The 20,301-nt window shown below is 44.8% G+C and overlaps 1 protein-coding gene across 2 annotated transcripts in view; it reads right to left on the bottom strand.

Annotated features, from left to right (window-relative positions):
• HTT (huntingtin) overlaps positions 1-20,301 on the bottom strand; it is a 182,880-nt gene that overhangs the window by 75,623 nt on the left and 86,956 nt on the right. The window contains exons 37-43 of one of the 2 annotated variants that reach the window (XM_075857408.1): positions 18,673-18,789; positions 18,322-18,444; positions 17,986-18,224; positions 16,480-16,622; positions 13,455-13,662; positions 8,471-8,615; positions 6,576-6,755 (exon numbers count right to left, since the gene is read on the bottom strand). In XM_075857408.1, coding sequence (XP_075713523.1) covers positions 6,576-6,755; positions 8,471-8,615; positions 13,455-13,662; positions 16,480-16,622; positions 17,986-18,224; positions 18,322-18,444; positions 18,673-18,789 — 1,155 coding nt within the window. Of the gene's footprint in view, positions 1-6,575; positions 6,756-8,461; positions 8,616-13,454; positions 13,663-16,479; positions 16,623-17,985; positions 18,225-18,321; positions 18,445-18,672; positions 18,790-20,301 lie in introns of both variants that reach the window. The other variant, XM_075857398.1, reaches the window with a different exon arrangement.

The following is a 20,301-nucleotide window of genomic DNA, read 5'->3' as shown; positions in this document are numbered from 1 at the left end:
TACTGTATGTAAACCTACTACACTGTGTGTTAGCTCAAAAAATGGCGACACACAGTGTAGGAGGTTACACCGTTCAAACCCCTCGTTTATCCCGGCACTAGCCAGGATAAAGGAGGGGGGGATGCTGAGAGCTCACTAGAGCGAGGGCTTTTAACCCAATGTTGCAATGCTGCAATTTTGGGAATAGCTCCATCTAGTGACCAAAAATGGGTAGTATTATAAATTAGAATTAATTTATAATATTTCCTGACTCGTGAAAAAAATAAAAAAAAATTTGAACAATGTTTAATCACCCACACACTAAATGTTTAATTAAAAAAAAAAAAAATCATGTTTTTCTGGCAACACTATGCCTTTAAAGGGTACCTAATCTTTGAGGTGACTTTTCAGAATAAGCCGTCATATGTACAAGTCCTTCTCAATGAATCAGAATATCAAAAAGTTAATTTATTTCAGTATTTCAATTCAAAAAGTGAAGCTCATATTCTATAGATTCATTACACTCAGAGGGATCTATTTCCAGCATTATTTTTATTTTAATGCTGATGTTTATGACTAAGGCCCTGTTCACATCAGCATTCGCTTTCCGTTGAGGGGTTCCGTCGGAGGTTTCCATCCTGGAATCCCGCAACGGAAAGTCAAACGGAAACCTTAGCGGGGTTCCATGACTGAAACCTCAGACGGAACCCCTCAACGGTAAGCGAACGCTGATGTGAACAGGGCCTAAAAGTTAATGAAAACCCAAAAGTTACTCTTAGAAAATTAGAATATTATATAAGCCCAATTTCAAAAAATGATTTTTAACACGGAAATGTTCGCCTACTAAAAAGTCTGTCCAGTATCTGCCCTCAATACTTGGTCGGGGCTCCTTTTGCATGAATTACTGCATCAATGCAGCGTGGCATGGAGCCGATCAGCCTGTGGCACTGCTGAGGTGTTATGGAAGTCTAGGTTGCTTTGATAGCGGCCTTCAGCTCATCTACATTGTTGGGTCTGGTGTCTCATCTTCCTCTTGACAATACCCTATAGATTCTCTATAGGGTTTAGGTCAGGCGAGTTTGCTGGCCAATCAAGCGCAGTGATACTGTGGTTATTACACCAGGTATTGGTAGTTTTGGCAGTGCGGGCAGGTGCCAAGTCCTGCTGGAAAATGAAATCAGCGTCTCCATAAAGCTTGTCAGCAGAGGGAAGCATGAAGTGCTGCACATGTATGGGCAGGTGAAAGGTTCTCTTGAAGTATCTTTTATATATGTATGGAACGAGGCATAGGGAACACGAATAGTACAGCTGCTTCAGGGGAGCTGGGGACCAACAGCCCTGTGGCTTCAGATATAGTTCGAACTACAGCAGTCCAAAAACTCTGCAAGGAGGAACAGCTCCACCAAATATGAGACACAGAACTACCCACATCACCATTGTCTGGTATGGATGGGTACCATTTATGGAGGGAGGTAGGGACCCGATACCATCTAGGAGATGATTTTATAACTGGTTTCCTGGGCCCGTATTGCAATGGAGGCCTTTTGGGAAAGGAAAAAAACACCTCTTCCATCGCATGTCAGTGAATTGCGTGCGAAGTTCCTCCTCCCAAGCCTTGCAATAGAATGGGAGTTGTTGTGAGCGTTGGGAGACGAGCAATTTATATAGTATAGAGATAGTGTGCGTGGGGTACGTGGTGGAAACACACAAGCATTCAAAGCCCGTTAACGCGCGGTGCAGATGGACATGACGTTGCGTTACTTTATAAAAGTGCTTTAATTGGTTATATTCAAACTGGTTGCGTGTTGAAGTTGCTTCAGTTGAGAGGATCGTGGTCAATGGGAATAGGGAAGAGTCAAAAAGGACTTACGTAAAGTACATGGGATTATGGGACGATCTCCCCAAGAAGGAAAGACGAGTTTATCCTGCTGGGAAAGCTGGGTTGTCAGCAATGGGGGTCGGTGGGCCTAATGGATCTACAAGAGCACCTCCCACTCCCGAGGAGTGCAGCACCAAGAGAGTCTAAGACACAACAAAAGATTTGGGTTGAGTAAGTCATGGACGAGGTCCATGTCCACGGGAGGGTGGATGGGGCACGAATACATAGTTGTTGGGCTAAGCAAAACCATATTTTGGAGTGGGTACTGTGAAAAAAGTCAAGAACACGCGCATGGGTCGCCGCAAGTTCATAGAGACGACAATCCAGCAGACCATCCCCACCAGCAACTCTTGTGCGTGTAACAATTGTCCTACTTATTCGGGGGTGACATGAAGGATCCAAAGCATTGTTGGACACGTAGCCAAAAGGAGGATGGGATAGAGATGGGGATCGTCTGCAGGAGGTACAATAATCTAGGCAGGAGTGACATTTTATGATATTAATACGGCGAAACCAGGAAAATTCCTTTTTATTCCAAGATCTACACTGAATGTGGATAGTAAGGGGACGAAATTATGTGTGAACAGTTGGGAAAGGTCATTTGTTATTTGTATTCCCAGAAAGGTTATACCCCCATTAGGCCAGGAAAAGGGGAAATTACTTTTAAGGAGCGGCACTGTTGAGGTCGATAGGGAAACGTTTAAAGCCTCTGATTTAGAAAGGTTAAGGACCATGTTCCAAAACGGGACAGCTTGGACATCAATGAAGGAAGAGATATATGCGGATTTGGGAGATAGACGAGCAGGTCATCAGCAAATACTTTGCAGGTAAGTCGATGTAGCCACTTACCTGCAAATGCTGATGCTGCTGCAGAATCAACTGTAGCCTCTGGTGCCGATGTGTCCTCGCTCGTCTGACACGATGCAGGACCTGTGGAAGTGACGTCACAGCGTGATCTCTCGAGAACATGCTGTGTCTGTGCACTGCCAGAAACTGGGTGTTAACGAAGAGAAGTGGATGATGCTGATTCGTCAGCATCATACACTCCCATTCACAACGCCCAGCTAGTAAAAGTAGTAAACACGCCCCGATGTACGCACATAATACACGCCCAGTTGTACTTTTACTTTTAAACACGCCCAGTTGTACTTTAGAAAGGCTCATTTGCATAAATATAAAAATGGTCATAACTTGGCCAAAAATGCTCGTTTTTAAAAAAAACAATGTTACTGTAATCTACATTGCAGCGCCGATCTGCTGCAATACGAGATAGGGGTTGCAAAATCTGGTGACAGAGCCTCTTTAACATACCAAAGGGGTGAGTAGTTTCGCAAGACACTGTATCTGTCTGTCCGTCTCCTGTCTGTCTATCCATCTCCCTCTCTCTCTCACATCTCCCTCTCTCTCTCACATCTCCCTCTCTCTCTCACATCTCCCTCTCTCTCTCACATCTCCCTCTCTCTCTCACATCTCCCATCTCCCTCTCTCACATCTCCCATCTCCCTCTCTCACATCTCCCATCTCCCTCTCACATCTCCCATCTCCCTCTCTCACATCTCCCATCTCCCTCTCTCACATCTCCCATCTCCCTCTCTCTCTCACATCTCCCTCTCTCTCTCACATCTCCCTCTCTCTCTCACATCTCCCTCTCTCTCTCACATCTCCCTCTCTCTCTCACATCTCCCTCTCTCTCTCACATCTCCCTCTCTCTCTCACATCTCCCTCTCTCTCTCACATCTCCCTCTCTCTCTCACATCTCCCTCTCTCTCTCACATCTCCCTCTCTCTCTCACATCTCCCTCTCTCTCTCACATCTCCCTCTCTCTCTCACATCTCCCTCTCTCTCTCACATCTCCCTCTCTCTCACACATCTCCCTCTCTCTCACACATCTCCCTCTCTCTCACATCTCTCTCTCTCTCTCACATCTCTCTCTCTCACATCTCTCTCTCTCACATCTCTCTCTCTCTCACATCTCTCTCTCTCTCACATCTCTCTCTCTCTCACATCTCTCTCTCTCTCACATCTCTCTCTCTCTCACATCTCTCTCTCTCACATCTCTCTCTCTCACATCTCTCTCTCTCTCTCATATCTCTCTCTCATATCTCTCTCTCTCATATCTCTCTCTCTCTCATATCTCTCTCTCTCATATCTCTCTCTCTCATATCTCTCTCTCTCTCTCTCATATCTATCTATCTACTTTCCAATCTATTTTGTACACAAGAGAGGTGCAAGGATGCCACGCTATGGCTGCAAAGAGATGTTGCATCCAACAAAAACAGCTTGTTGAGATGCCAATTTGTGAAAAGCCTGTAATTGGGGAGGGACCCCTCCTGCTACTCTTCCTGCCAATTCACTGAACACTAAAAGGCATTTTTACTGTGCCCATATCTTCAAAGGGTAGGTTTTCACTAGGATTTGCCATTTAATATGATGTCAGCTGCTGTTGGCAATAGACAACATGGTGCCAAAGAGCCGTTGGGATTTTAAGTAGCAATGCCAAAGCTGGACGTGTACACGAGCGCCGATCAACGAGACAGCTCTATAACCCTTTTGCTGCTAAGACCATTTTCATTCTTTTGACGCACAAAAACACAATACAAAAAAAATATTATACCACCAAACCCATATATTTTACCAAAGTAGACACCTCACACATTGCAAAAATGCCGCCCAGCACTTTACACTCATAGGCATCTACGCCAACAAATAAAAGTGGAGGATATGCAGAGATCACACATGACACTTATGTCCACATGCATGGATCTTCACATAATCACCAGAAAAGCCGAGACCAAAACTCTCGGCAATCCAGATGCCGGTAAACGACCGAGTCACAGAGTCGACAAGTTGTCTAAATAAGTAACTGCTCATATTCTCACCCCTGTAGTAGGAAAGACGAACAGAAAACACTTATCCTCTGACTGGTAAGGGAGGTGAGAACTCAAAGATAAGTCCCTGTATCGCCCCACTGTGGTCACTGGAGGCACTACAGGGGAATAGATGACCGTAAGGGTCCTCTTACACAGCCCGGCACGGCCCGTGTAAATGAGCACCGATCGAGTTCGTAAATATCGGTGCTCGCTTGCTCCCTTTACAAGGAGCTATTATGGGGCCGAGCGCTCATTACTACAATCGCTCATCCCCATACATTTCTATCATACGTAATCGCATCTCCCAGTTTAAACAGGCAGATGTGCTGCCGACGACGATAATATTTTTGGTTGTATAAACCATACAATCAGCTGATGAATAAGCGTTTGCTGGTTCATCTGCTGATCGCTGCCCTGTTCACACAGGGCAATGATGGGGAACGAGCGTTCTGTGGACGCTGGTTTGCCTGATAATTGGCCCTGAAGGCTGTGATCTCTCTTCTTGCTCTCGCTCGCAGCTTCCCTTCCCTTATAAAGACCCAAAACCAGGAAGTAAAGATTTTCTTGCAGCTCCCAAACTTGAAGCGAGTGCGGCAGCCCAAATATTACACCTAGAGCTTTGATCTTGGTTTCATTTAAAAGTTTAGATTATGAGGTTTACTATAGGATACCATATTACAATACGAGACAGGCGCTTAAAGCAGTTGTCCGACAAAAAAGAAACTTTTTCTTTTCATAAAAAAAATAATGTTTTTTATTTTCGCCAGACAACTGCTTTAGGCTCTATTCACACGACAGGGTCCAAGGGTCGGTCGATAAAAACAACCGTTTTGCATCCTTTCCGTTTCGGGCCGTGTTTCAGTTTTTACCGGACGATTTTGACCCGTTTTTCATCAGTTTTTTTTCCCTGTCCGTTTTAAAAACTGATGAATTTAATTTGTGTAGGTAGTGCCACACAGCCCCACCCCCCTTGTAGGTAGTGCCACACAGCCCCACCCCCCTTGTAGGTAGTGCCACACAGCCCCACCCCCCTTGTAGGTAGTGCCACACAGCCCCACCCACCTTGTAGGTAGTGCCACACAGCCCCACCCCCCTTGTAGGTTGTGCGCAACACAGCCCACCCCCCTTGTAGGTAGTGCCACACAGCCCCACCCCCCTTGTAGGTAGTGCGCCACACAGCCTACCCCCCTTGTAGGTAGTGCGCCACACAGCCTACCCCCCTTGTAGGTAGTGCGCCACACAGCCTACCCCCCTTGTAGGTAGTGCGCCACACAGCCTACCCCCCTTGTAGGTAGTGCCACAGCGCCGGTGATTCCGCTTCAGGCGTAGGGGACCGCTCCATGAGAAGTCACTGACGTGACTGTACATGTATGGGCAGTGAAGTTAAGGACTTCTCCTGGAACGGAATCCTTGGCCACAGCTTTGGCAATGCGGTGGCTGGGGGATTAGGGATTCCGCTCCTACAGGGAGCACAAAAGTACCCTCCTCCTCACATGCACTTCGCACTGTGAGCAGGAGAACAGTGTGAGCGGCAGAAAGCTCGGCCGTCACTCAGATCACATCCGAGTGACAGCCGTGCTTTACACAGCCCCATAGACATTTATGGGAGCCGTGCGGCCGGTAGAACGGCCAAATATAGGGAATGCTGCGTCAAAAAAATCAGCAGTCACATGGCCAGGAATCCCGGTCGTGTGAATAGGGCCTTAGAGTCATTTAGTATTACATCGGTCCCTTGCAGTGAAAGGGTTAAACTCGTTTTAGTGCAAAGTAGCGATAATGTTCAAACCACTATAAACAAAATCACAAAGAAAGGCAGCCGTCTACTCCTAGAGAAATAAGACACTCACCGTTGCCAAGTTCTCACAGCGGGACTGGATTGCTTGGATGAAGAGGCCGCTGGCAGCAGAGTTCCTGTGTATTGCACTGATGAAGTCCTGCACTGGGGGCTCATGGGACAAGTTGATAAGATCCTGCACATGGTTCACTATCAGCCAAGTCAAATGCTCCGAATCGTGCAGGTTCTGACACTAAAACACACAAAAAACAAGAAGATTAAACAGAATTAAATGATAGAAATTACAAAAAAAAAGCTTAAATCACTGAAATCGCGAAAAAGTTCAGCAACTTTCTAACATACTTTGCGTTTAATTCAACCCCATTTTCAAGATCTCTGCCTGTTGACACTGAACGGAAATATATTTGCTAATATTCAGAGATTGAAAACCGGCACAGGCCTAACTCCGCATGCAGTGTGTGCCGTCCGAGTCCCGTCAGTGATCCAAGGAAAGACACGACATGTTCTAGCTTTCCTCGGATCGGAGACTCTGCCCATTTTTCACGGACCCGATTCACCTGTTAAAGTGAATGGGTCCGTGAAGACTATTGGGTGCCACTCGGATGGCATCAAAAACGGCCCGAGTGGCACAACTGTCGCGTGCTTGAGGCATAACACTTCTCATACCTCAGAGTTTGGTTTGATTTTCACCAGCAGCACAAATCTCTCTCCTGTGCCCACTTGGTACAACGCATCAGTGCCAGCAAAATATATAAATAAATATATGTAGAGATTCAATGGATTGGTTTTTGAAACGAAGAACCAATAAAAACATCCTCTAACTGGGACAGAGTAAAAAAAAACAATAAGGGGGGGGGGGGGGTGTACTAACTTCTGCTATGTACTAGGGATTTTGGACAGTCGAAGAGGAAGATTTAGACCATTTTCTGCCAACTGTCAGCGCCTTTTTGGGACATGAACGAGCCTGGCAGATGCCGAGCAGAGACAGATCTATGTGGAAAAGTTAATCTGCCATGTTGGATTTTTTCAGTCATTGTCGGGTGCAGTCTTGTGAAGTAATTCATGCCAAATTGACAGATCTGCATCAATAGTAGTCCAGACCAGGGCACAGAACAAGGCCGAGATTGATTGGCGATTTGTCGTTTTAACTTAAGGTGGCGTTGTTGTCCAAAACGGCAAACTTCACAAACCAAGCGTAGATGACAAGTCATTCATAAAACAGCTGTATATTTCACCAATATATGGCCAGCTTAAAGTGTAACTAAACTTTTAAAAAACTTTGGACATGTCAGTGACAGGTCTGAAGATTAAAACGGTGAGGATCCGAGCACGGAGACCCCCACTGATCACTAAAAGGAAGCTTCAGAAGCGCTCGGGTGGGCGATCTGCCGCTTTGTTTCTGATCGGCTTTCCTCAAAAAGCCAAGAGAGCAGAGTACAAGCTCACTAGAAAGTCCAGAAACCACTTGCTCAGTTTTCCAAGGAAAGCCATTCAGAAACGAAGCGCCACAGCACTCACTGCTTTTTTTTTAGCGATCGGTGGTGGTCTCCATGTTGAGACCCCCATTGATCAAAACTTCTGACATAGTCAAAAGTTTTTAAAGCGTTTAGTTAATAACCAAATAATAAAAAAAACCTGTAAACATGGTATCTCTGTATAGCAGGTGGGTGACTGCAGCGAACTCTCCATAGCCTCAACAATGCCCACTTTATTTACTATAAGGAGGAGCAGCTGCTGCTAAAAGTTTTACATTTTTGGGCAGAACTATGATCCTGCATCTAAAATGCAGTTTCTTTCCGCTATACATTTAATCTTGAGACATATAATTCTCTGTATTAGACATAGTACTAAACTGCTTAATAGAAAGTAAAAAAAATATAAGGGTAGAGGAGTGATTACCAACACAAGGCCACTGTACTAAGAATACAAGTCACCTACCATACTTACCACGTAGTCACAGAACAAGATGAGGGCGCCCCGGCGGACTATCTCCCGGTTACACATGCCTAGCTTGGACTGGGACTCGGCTTCGTCGCTGTCTGTTGATATTTGAGGGCTCAGCAGCAGTTTGGAACTGGACAGGTTGTTTCTCCTACACATCAGGTTAGAGAAGTTTATTATTGTGGTGATTTTGCGCAGCAATAAAGACAAGACAAAACGAATCATGAAATCACTCTACAGTAATGCAAACCCATAACACATCATAGCACGTGTCATTAGGTTTTATTAAAGGGGGCAAAAAAAAAAAATCTCCCCTAATGTTATAACCATCCCTACCCTTTCACGTGACGTTTCAGAACAATCGTGTTTGTGTACATGAGGAATAACACCATTTCTGGCCATTATAATGATTTGAATTCTGCATTTTTTAGCAGTTATCCCCCCTGCAGGCTCTAACACGGTGATGTCCGAGCCAGTGGGTTTAGCCTTACTGCTATCATGTCTTCTATACACTGCACACATAGAGAAAAGGGAAATCTGCTGGCATATCCATATATATATATATATATATATATATATATATACACACACACACATATACACACACACACACACACACACACACACACACACACACACACACACAGGAGATTATACAGCAGTAATGAGTAGCGTAGCTGAGAATCCAGCACAAGGTTGAGATATAACACTTACTAGAAGCTACAACACGTCTGTCTTGGTCTCTCACTCCTTTGCTTTTGCTCCCCCTTCCCTTCCCTTCCCCATAGACTTCTCTGGGCAGCATGTCTGTTTATTTCGCTCTCTATTCCCTCCTGCTGCTCTCCCTCCCCAGCCATAGGCTTGTATGGACAACGTGTCTGTGGATCCTTTATCTGCTACCGCCTGCTGCTCCCTTTTCTATAGACTTGTATAGCAGGCAGCGACCTTCTGCAGTCCATATGTAAGTGCAGTTGCACATGACCAAGTGCCATTCCGGCCGTTTTCCACAGCATCAGAGTGGCATCCAATAGTTTTTATGGACCCATTCACTTTAGCGAGAGAAAACGAACCCGACTTGTCCTATCTTGCAATGGATCACGGCTACGACGCGGCCGGAACACACGGTAGTTTTCTTAATAAGGGGTGGACAGCAGATTACAGAAAGGGAGACACCTATTGGCAGTAACTTCACACAGAATTTGCATGGATATAACTACTACATTTTAAAAGTAGTAAACGGCAAAGTTGATATATATATATATATATATATATCTATATAGATCTCAGGTATACAATTAGATAAGCATAAATTGTTTGAAGTGTGTGTCCATTTTAATAAAAAACAAAAAAAACAAAAACGGAGCCTAAGGCTGGGTTAACACGAGCATGTTACGTCTGTAATGTACGGAACGTATTTCGGCCGCAAGTACCGGACAGAACACACTGCAGGGAGCCAGGCTCCTAGCATCATAGTTCTGTACGACGCTAGGAGTCCCTGCCTCTCTGCAGGACAACTGTCCCGTACTGTAATCATGTTTTCAGTACGGGACAGTAGTTCCAGGGAGAGGCAGGGACTCCTAGCGTCGTACATAACTATGATGCTAGGAGCCCGGCTCCCTGCAGTGAGTTCAGTCCGGGACTTGCGGCCGAAATACGTTCCGTACATTACAGACGTAACATGCTCGTGTGAACCCAGCCTAAAACTTAAAAGAACTGAACCCAACGCATCCAGGTGACACTGAATCGATTAGATTTAGAAAAAAAAAAGGAATAAATGATCAATAAATCTGATGAATGATAAAGGACATACTGGTAATTACAAAAATTTAAAAACAAGGAACTGCAATGTCCTTCACAATCGCAAAATCCTTGTGCATCACAAAAACGAGGCAATTCAATGTAAAACCTCCCCACAGCCGCTCGTCCGCTGCATACAGGCACCCGGAAGCTTTCCTATAGCTGTGTAAAGCGGTTTCACATGTACTGCTATAACATCCGGAATGGATTCCCTGCATTGGTTCTCTTGGACCATAGCACAGTGGGTATGGGGGGGAAGACTGGTTAATTAGTGATTCCACATATGCGCAACTATGTTCACAACATTCTAAAGGGAACCTACGAAACTTCCCTACCCTGTTATTGGCTTTGTATATTGGTATTGCGGGAAACCCATTGATAAGTCCTGAGTAATAATCATGTGGCTACCTGGATCAAGTGCAACCAAAGAGCTTTATGTCCAATGTCGATCATTATTTATGATGCTACATCCCCATGCCTCTGCAGAGAGAACGGCAGCCTGCCTGGCAGAAAGGAATATGCTCAGTGTATATGACTCGCTCCCAGGAGAATGCACTGTATACAGGGATTACATAAGGAATTTGAGCATATATAGGTTTTCACCACAAGGAGCATGTTCTATACAGATTCTTGGGTGGCTGATGACAGAGGGCACGTAGTGAGAATTCCGGGTATCTTTGAAGGTTTTTGGGGTATAGGTGGCCATACACATTAGATGCATGTCGGCGGGAACCGCAGATTTCGAAAGGCGTCAGCCGAGTACCTAAAGAATCTGTAAGTGTCCCGACTCTCCTCCGACGGCGAATGTCAGTTGGGCATGATGAATTCCAACATGCTCGATCCTTTTGTTTGGAAGGAGATAAGCCACTTCCAGAAGAGTCGGGCAGCGGCTTTTCGCCTTCTCCCTATTGAGAACGCACGCTCAGCCGAGCATGCATGTCTATAGGGGAGCCGGGAAAAATAGCTGTCGGCCATACGAGCATTCTATCCGGTCTTAAAGTGGCCAAATATGAATAGTTTTAGGCCTCATGCACACGACCTTAGTGGTGTGCACAGCCGTGATATGAGGCTCTGACGGCCGCGGAGTGTCACCCGTGGGCCGCCCGCAAATCACGGGCCGTGCACATGGCCGCGTGAATTCATTTCTATGCGCCTGGACCGCAAAATACGGCCGTAATAAGACATGTCCTATCTTTTTGCGGTCCAGGCACCTGGGCAACACAGGGACCGTGGTAACCGCAGTCGTGTGCATGGGCCCGTTGAAATAATTTGGGCCGCAATTCACCCGCAGATTTGCCGGTGAATTGCGGCCGCAAAAATAAGTTTGTGTGCATGGGGCTTAAGAAGGAAAACTTTAAATATCAACCATGTAGTAAAAGGGATAATTAATGAGGACCCCGTTAATGGGGGCTTACATCTCACTGTACAGCCGGCACTACAGAAAATGTTACATAATAATCCAGAAGCCGCTGCCTGAATCGTTCGCTTCACATTGGGTGAAAGGTGGTAACCATGGCAGCAAAAAGTTAATAACTCGTTAGGCTTCTCAATTAATTATATGGGGCCGAGTAATTATATACAAATTGGTGGAACAAATTGCACTGTGTGTGATGGCTGCGTAGGAGCCAACATTGTATTTATGAAGGAGAAGTCCTAGAAGATTTGTGAGCACAATCATTGCGCCGGCCTTCCTCCTACGCCAAGAGTAACGCTCAATAACAAAGCCTGATGCTTAAGTTGTTTGTTATTAAGGTAAGAAATCATAAGAATCCATACAATAAGGAGAATACAAAACAAGGACATACGGACATCTGAACGGACAGAAGAAAAAATACAGAATATCTAATAGACAGAAGAAACTAACAGCAAGAATGATTTAAAGGGATTCCTAATATATATAAGACTCTGGTGCTACGTTTCATTAGTATAGAGCAATGTCCTGCTGAACTCCTCCAAACAGATTTAAAAATCTTGGCTGCCTGTTCCTACCACTAGGGGGTGCAATATGTATGCAACTATATAGGTTTCTTATTTTACCTCAATAGAAGTTGCACATACAGGGGCTCCATCTATTGGGCATCTTTGGCTGGTATCATAGTGTAGGAGCCAAATTATATATTTTTTTGTTGCACTTGTGACCTTTCTACTCACCATTTGGAGCCCTGCTCTTAGCCAGTTGCCATCTACTGTGAGGCCCCTACCGCGATCTGCACTCACTAGGACTATCTGAGCCGCGAATGTCAGGAGCCACTCCAGAATTTGTACAGGAAATAATTCTCTGTGTGATCAACTTTGGGTTTGGCGCCTATAATCTGGCCAGTTAGACAAGGTAACCACGCCACTTGCCTACATCAGAGAATACAGTCTAATTTGCCATTAGCTGTTAATCCCTTTATTTTTTAGATTTCGAGGATTAAACGGTCGGCGTACCAGTACATCCATACATGCAGGAGTCAAAACACTTGCCCAATACTAATCCACTGACACCCCTCTATTCATTTGAACAATGCAGCTCCTGCTTTTGCACCCCCCCCCCCCCCCCAACACTGCCCAAGCTACATTTGGCTCCATCTTCTAGATTAAAAAAAATTGTAGGCCCCACGCGACCGACAATTTATGCGGATTCTGACACATTTTCCACGTCGGAATCTGCGTTAATTCCGCTTGTAAAGAGTCTCTAATTGCTTTGAATTTTCAGCTGGTGGAACTGCAAACCGCATTGCTGAAAGAAACATTTCAATGCTAAACGCGGTTTCTGTGGCGTATTCTGGCACACAAATCGTCAGCCACATGCAGATTATCCCCATTGAACGGAAGTAATCTGCGTGCAGGAACACGGCTGTGTAGAAGTGCAAAATCGTGGCAGAAATCCGAGGGTCAGCCTCAGATTACTGGCGTGGAAAATCTTCAGGAAAAACCTGTCATGTGAACGTAGCCCATATGGCTTTCCAGGATTAGAAAAAAAGTTTTATCTGATATTGTAGTTCAGCCCTACTCACTTGAATAAGAATGAGCTGCAATACCTAATACCACAGGGACAAGCGTGGGCTTTCTAGGGGGAAAAAGTAGACCCTTTTTTTCTAATCCTGGGTGGCCCCTACTGTATCAGATCTAATCCAATACAAACATCACACATACAGAGTGTCCAGTTATTAACATCCGTTCCTACAGAAGATACAGAACAAGGACTTACTTAAGGGTCTGGTGGACTTCGGACCACCAGTTGTAGTTTGTGTAGTCAACCAGCAGCAAGAACTGACACCAGAGAAGAACTAGAGAAGGATGGGTGGGAAACATGGACTCCACCAAGTCGCTCAGACTCTCCAACGTGTAGAAGGTGCCATTGTCGCCGCTCCCCTTGAACAATCTTGAAGCCGCATTAGTGATTCTACGGAAAGTTCCTAGTACAAAGTAACATCAAAAATATTTATAGATTATTTCACCTAAAAACGTGGGAGAAAAAAAAAAAAAACTTAAATAATCAAATCTGAGTCGTCAAAAATCTACATTATTCAGGTGTCTGAAATGTTTTGCCGCTCATTCAGCTTTCCCAAAGCGGTAACGGCAGCCATATTGGTTGCCACTTAACCAATCGTTTTCCTACTACAGGGGTGAAAAGATGAGCAGTTTCTTATCTAATCACCCCCTCCACCTAATCAGGACGTATGTAGATTCCGTGACTCTGAGGTTTACCGGCATCTGGATCTTTGGTCTCTTTCGCTCTGGCGATTATACGAAGATTTGTGCATGAATACGTAGGGATAAGCGACATGTGTGAACTCTATATATAATGAATTTATTTTTAGGAACCTATTTCTAGGAGGTGTTGTTGCATGGGTCAGACTTTTAGCCACATATCTGAATGTGTACGCATTATTTTATAAAAAGTTAAGATTTGATGAGAAAATGGCATTAAGGCTTTTATTGTAAAGTGCTGCGTATAATATGATTATTTTTTTTAAATTATTATTCTTATAATTCAGGTTTTATTTGAGTTAGGCAAAAAGTATAAAAATTGTCCCAGCAGCAAAAGGGTTAAATACCTGCCCTTCAAAGCAGTGAGAAATCAGCTTGCGAATGACTAAATCAATCTATGGCGCTCTATCCCCATCTAATGGTTGGGAAGAAAACTGCAATTTTTCAAAGCTCAAATATCAAAAGCACCAGAGATATTTACTTGAATCCGGTTATTTATTCTGCGTTAAGGCTCTGTTCACATTTGCGTTGTGGTTTCCATTAAAAACAGAAAGCACGACAAAGTGCCGGACCTGTCGCTTGACGGACCCAAACTGTGTCTGACGGACCCGGTTGACTTAAAATGGGATCCATCAAGTTCCATCGTGGTGTCCGTCATTTTGACAAAACGGATATTACAATAGGTAGGGGGATAAGCAGCTAAAGAAACTTCTTGAACGGACAATCCCAGAGGGAAGCAACTTAAGCCTAAACCACAAGTCTTAAGGCCCTTTTACACTGGCCGATAAGTGGCCGATGCAGCAAGTGCAGATCAACAAGACATCATTGATCGGTGCTCGTTTGCTCATGTCTCAAGGAGCTATGCATGGGGACGAGTGGTCGTTACTCCGATCGCTCGTCCCCATCCATCATCATCATGCCGGCAGCGCGTCTCCCTGTTTACACACCAAGATGTGCTGCCGACAACAATAATCTTTTACTTATTTTTAAAACGATACGACCAGCAGATGATCGAGCGTTTGCTCGTTCATCTGCCGATCGTTCCCTTGTTTACACAGGACAATCATCGGCAACCAGCGTTATATGAACACTCATCTGCCCGATAATCGTCCTGTGTAAAACCCCCTTTAGACAGTCGGCTATCTCCATACACATTATATTGTGGGCAGATCCTTTTGGATATTGGTCAGACCAGTCGACAAATATCTACAGTGTGCAGGCAACTTAACATTCTTATCCAGTGCCAGAAAATTATGTAGCAATCATGTAGTAACCGAAAATTATGTAGCAATCATGTAGTGACCGAAAATTATGTAGCAATCATGTAGTGACATTAAATTATGCGAGTTACTAACATACTTGCTGTGCGCCAATTCCCTGAATGAAAATACAGAGTCACATGGTCCCGGAAGTTCAAGTCCTTTTTTCCGCTTTGATGACGCGCCAACACAGTCCCTTCTCCCCCGTGTCGGTACGTTATCAGAGCACATGACTGCAAGGAAACTGGCCCTGGGACGAAGTTGAAGTAGTAAGCCAGCCCCTTTCTTTCACAGCGCAGTCTCGTTTCCTTGCGCATTGTATATCGCACGTGGCTGGGCACGATGACAGCTGTAAACATGAACATGCGCAGAGCAGAGGGTGGGAATGCATACAGAGGATGAGGGCAAGGTAGGGCATGACGGGACTTGCAGTCTTCAGGAGGTGCGTTGAAACTGCAAGTGCCACCCATAACAATGAAGTTGCAGAGCGGTAGTATCGTTACACCGAAGTGCGGTAACACAAAAATATGATTTTGTGCAGTCAGACTGGCTTTAGCCAGGTGTAATGCGAATTACACTTTTTTTTGTTGTTTTTTTTTTATTTTTTTATGGACCTTGGGTAAACCCTTTTAAATATATCCACAAGGCGGACTGCGTAGCTGTAGGAGTCAGAATACAAACCTGATTACTTCTTGTAAGAAACAATGTTTAAAAAAACAAAAACCGCCTTAAATGAAATCATCCAGACGTGGGCCATGTAAACTAGTGCTGATCAATACCGCTTGTTGATTGGCGCTCGTTTGCCCTTTTCACAAGAAATAATACGATCGCTCGTCCTCATACGTTTCTATCATGTCAGCAGCAGGTCTCCCGGTTTACACGGAGATGTGCTGACGACAACGTTAATATTTCTGGAATCAAACAATACAATCAGCCGCTGATCGTCGCCCTGTTTATACAAGGCAATGATCGGGAACGAGCGTTCTGTGAACGCCCGGTTTGCCTGATAATTGGCCTGAGTAAGGCCCTGTTCACATCAGCATTGCCCCAACGGTGACAAACGGAAACCTTTAGCAACGTTTCCGTCACCATTGACATCAATGGTGATGCAAACCGAAGCTTAGGTTTCTGTTTGCCTATCTGTTGAGGGGTTAACCCGATGGAAACCTCAGATGGAACCTCTCAACGGAAAGCCAACGCTCATGTGAACACAGCCTAAAAGGGCCTTAACAAATCGGGCTCGTTGTGTGCAGATTTATTTACCAGATTTGAAGATATGGACCAGGCACATGAGTAGGGTTCCCAGCTGCTGGCAGTAAAATGTATGCTGCTGTTCACTCAGGTCCACCTTCAGCTCCTTGTGCACGATGTCCTCCAGGAGTATTCCCACCAGCTGTAATAGGAACCTAGACCAGGACAAAATAAAAAATGACTGCCACAGTAGCTCGAAAACTTAGGTTTATATAAGAACACAGGAAAAGAACGAAGAGCCACTCTGGGGCACAAGACGAGGACTATTCATGAGCTTCAGTCTGATAAATGATCTCCGCTCGGACTTCTTATGACATTACAGTATGAAGCAAGAAGAACACGGTCAGATCATCATGTACCAGGTATAAAGCACGACAGTGTACAACATTGCTGACATTACCTACTTCACTAAACATGTTTGATGATTTTTTCCAATAAAACACTGTAGAGCTTCATGTGGAGGTCTCAGGCCGACCAGCAGATGTGTGGGCAGTATGTTCACTGCTGAGACAGATGGCATCGCACACAGGTAAGTCGGCACACCTGCAGTTTACTAATGTGAGTGACTGAACACCTCACCCTGGAGCTGGATGCAGATAACTCATTACCAGGTACGGCGTGTGACATTTTAATTGGTTTGAATATTTTTTTTTCTTTATCTAATGGATGCATCTTATACTAGGAACAACGAGGCTTCATTCACTTCTGCGTTCGATATTTCCGTTGATCTGCCCCGTCATAGACGCAGAATAAAAATACCGGAAGACCCGGATCCGTTGCATGAAGGACACCATCAGCGCTCGACGGAGCCCATTGACTTAAATGGGTTCCGTTTCCGCCAGTGTCCATCATTTTTGACAGGGACTGTGACAGAGACCCCTAATAGTGCCTCCAACGCAGATGTGAAAGAAGCCTAAGGCAATCTGAAGTGTAATACTAGGAGCCCAGTGTATAACTCCCCACAACCAAGTTCAATGGTACTGCATGCCACTTCCATGGTCTTTCTGAATGGCTCTTGGTAATGCCGATTGAAAGGGATCTGCTGACAGACCGGGATCTACTGCACTTTCTGGTCCCCCAAATCAGAAGGACTATAGAAGAGGGCATACGAAACCACAAACAAGCGGTTCTCATCAAACATGCATTAAAGCTACATATAATGCAAAGTAACTTTTCTTTATGTTACTTGTGTTCAGTGATGACTTATACTCCAGTCACAACCAAAGCTGCATTAAGAACTGCTAGATTTTTACACAAGCTGTGGGAGATCACCCTTGCAGCAGTTGCTCAGATGTCATTTATTTTGGGAAATACCAACTACTTACAGCATGTATAAAACATCTCCCACAAGGCATTGCAGCAAAATGCATTGCATTATAGCAGCTAAGCTGTTTGATTGGTGCCGGTCAGGACAGTGCTGATGGATTACAATCTCCCCCTACAGTATAACTGTGCGAGGAGCGGCTATTATTCAGCTCAGTGTTGTATGTAGATGAATAACTGAAGAGTAAAATCTACCTAGAGAAAGTTTCCTCTGGAGGAATGTTGACCAGGCTCTGCTCAGCGACCTCCTCTAAGTTATGATGGTTATTGTCCGGGTCCCTTAATCGAGTTATATTCTGACATGATAACAGGAGAGGTGAGAAGGACAGCTCCTGGATCCGGGACAGCACGATGTCCTCTGTAGATTGTGAGATAAGGACACGGAGAATTGCCAAGATTCCAGATATCCACAGTTGGACGGTGGTCACGGAGGCCTGTGTGATACCAATGTACAAAGCACAATGACCAATGATGATGAGCATTTGGTGTGTAATGTTCGTGATATTACAGCTATAATTGCGTCTTACTCACCATAGTGTATGGAATGACGAACATACTTCTTAACAACATGTCTACTGGACGTAGAGATGAAGGCGCCAATGTTTCGAATAAACTATTTAATACCCCCAGAGCCTCGTGAGAATCTATGTGCATCTAGGAGACAAATCAAGTGGTCAAACATCATTCTCTATGTCAGGGGTCTGCGCCCTTCAGAACTCCAGCTGTTGTGAAGCTCCAACTCCCAGCATGCACTGAAACCCTGGGCCTGTCAGGGTATGCTGGTAGTTGTAGTTTCACAACAGTTGGAGTACTGAAGTTTTGACCCCAGCACGATGTTCTGTTCATGTGATGTAAAGAAAACCGTGCGACAGGAACACTTACCTGCTGCTTTGCCAACATGGGCAAAATAACATCAGCGATCTGTCGGGATAACCTTTTCCACTTATCTTCGTTCTCTTTGTGACACTGCTGCAACACCAAGATGAACATCTCCAGGACCTAAAATACAAAACTCTACACTAGATCACCGAAATAAAACCTTGCAGAAACTTCTGAAAGAAATGAACCCAGAGTGTTGTGGTTCACCAGGAGTAGGCAAGAAAGTCCAACGGGATCAATGGAAGTTCTGCTATAGAGTGTGGCCCCTTAAATAGCAGAGATTTGGACAAGGCTCAAAGATACGTTGTTCTTTTATCTAGCGGTCATTTTATTCCGAGCATTTCCATTTACACCAAGTATTTCATCTAAATACAGATTCACTTTATAAGCAGAAGGGACCTGAGCAACTTTCCAAATGGTGTAACGTTACTTTTTAAGGCCTGCGATTTTTTTTCAAACATTTAAAAAACAAAAACAAAAAAAAACAGTGGTCAAACCTACTGCAAATCAAAAGTATTATATATCTGGGCTGCTGTTTAAGGGGATATTCCAACCAAACACATATATGGTATATCCACAAGACATAGAATATATGTCTGATAGGTGAGACCCACACGTATAGGGGTCTCGCAAAACAAATATTGCAAATATTGGTGGCACCTGCAAATAGGAGGTGATTTAGCGCCACCTATTGGTCACCAATGCCAGTTGCCTTAGATTGCAAAATGTGGATTATGATCGTACCTCTTTTGTCCCTATAGGTGGGGTCTCAGTGGTGGATAAGCCATTAAAGGGGTTTTCCCATAATAATTTTTAATAACCAATCCACAGGATAAGTGATACATATCCGATCACGAGAACAGGTTTACATTGCCGTTCCTGGGAGCCCCATAGGAACGGAGCCGTATAGCACATGCTCGGCCACCACTCCATTCATTTATAAGGGGCTGCTGCTCCGCTAACTTCGGCATAGAAATAAATGGAGCGGTGGCTGAGCATGTGCAATACCGCTACATTCCTATGGGGCTCCCAGGAACAGCACGGTAAGCCCGTTCTCATGATCGTAGGGGGGTCCCAGCGGTCGGACCACCACGCTTTAGAAATGTATCACATATCCTGGGGATAAGTGATAAATGAAGATTAAGGGAAGACCTCTTTAACCTCTACCCGCACCCCGACGTAACAGCACGTCGTGATGCAGGGGGTGATGTTTGGAGCGTGCTCACCCGCTGAGCCCGTTCCATATGCTGCGGGTGTCAGCTGTGTATTACAACTGATACCCGGGACCAACGGCCAGCAACAGCGATCGCGCTTTTGCTGGTCATTTAACCCCTTAGATGCTGCGATTATGTTTGCAGCATCCAACACATTAGAAAGAGGGGGCATCCCCCTCAGACAGCTCATCGGCACCCCCACAACGCGATCGGTGGGTGCCGATGGTGGTCATGGCAACCCAGGGGTCTAATGATGGCCACCAGGACAGTCTTGCTTGACATCCTGTTAAGCCCTGGCAGTGCTTAACAGGAGCCTGTAAAAATGGCAATAAACTGCAATACATTAGTATTGCAGTGTATTGTACCAGTGATCGTTATTAGACCCCTAGGGGGACGAATAAAATGTGTAAAAAAAAAA

Source organism: Rhinoderma darwinii, chromosome 1 (genome assembly GCF_050947455.1).
Source record: "Rhinoderma darwinii isolate aRhiDar2 chromosome 1, aRhiDar2.hap1, whole genome shotgun sequence".
Lineage (NCBI taxonomy): Eukaryota > Metazoa > Chordata > Amphibia > Anura > Rhinodermatidae > Rhinoderma > Rhinoderma darwinii.
Note: the sequence above shows the minus strand (reverse complement) of the source record. Positions and strands in the feature narration are given on the sequence as shown.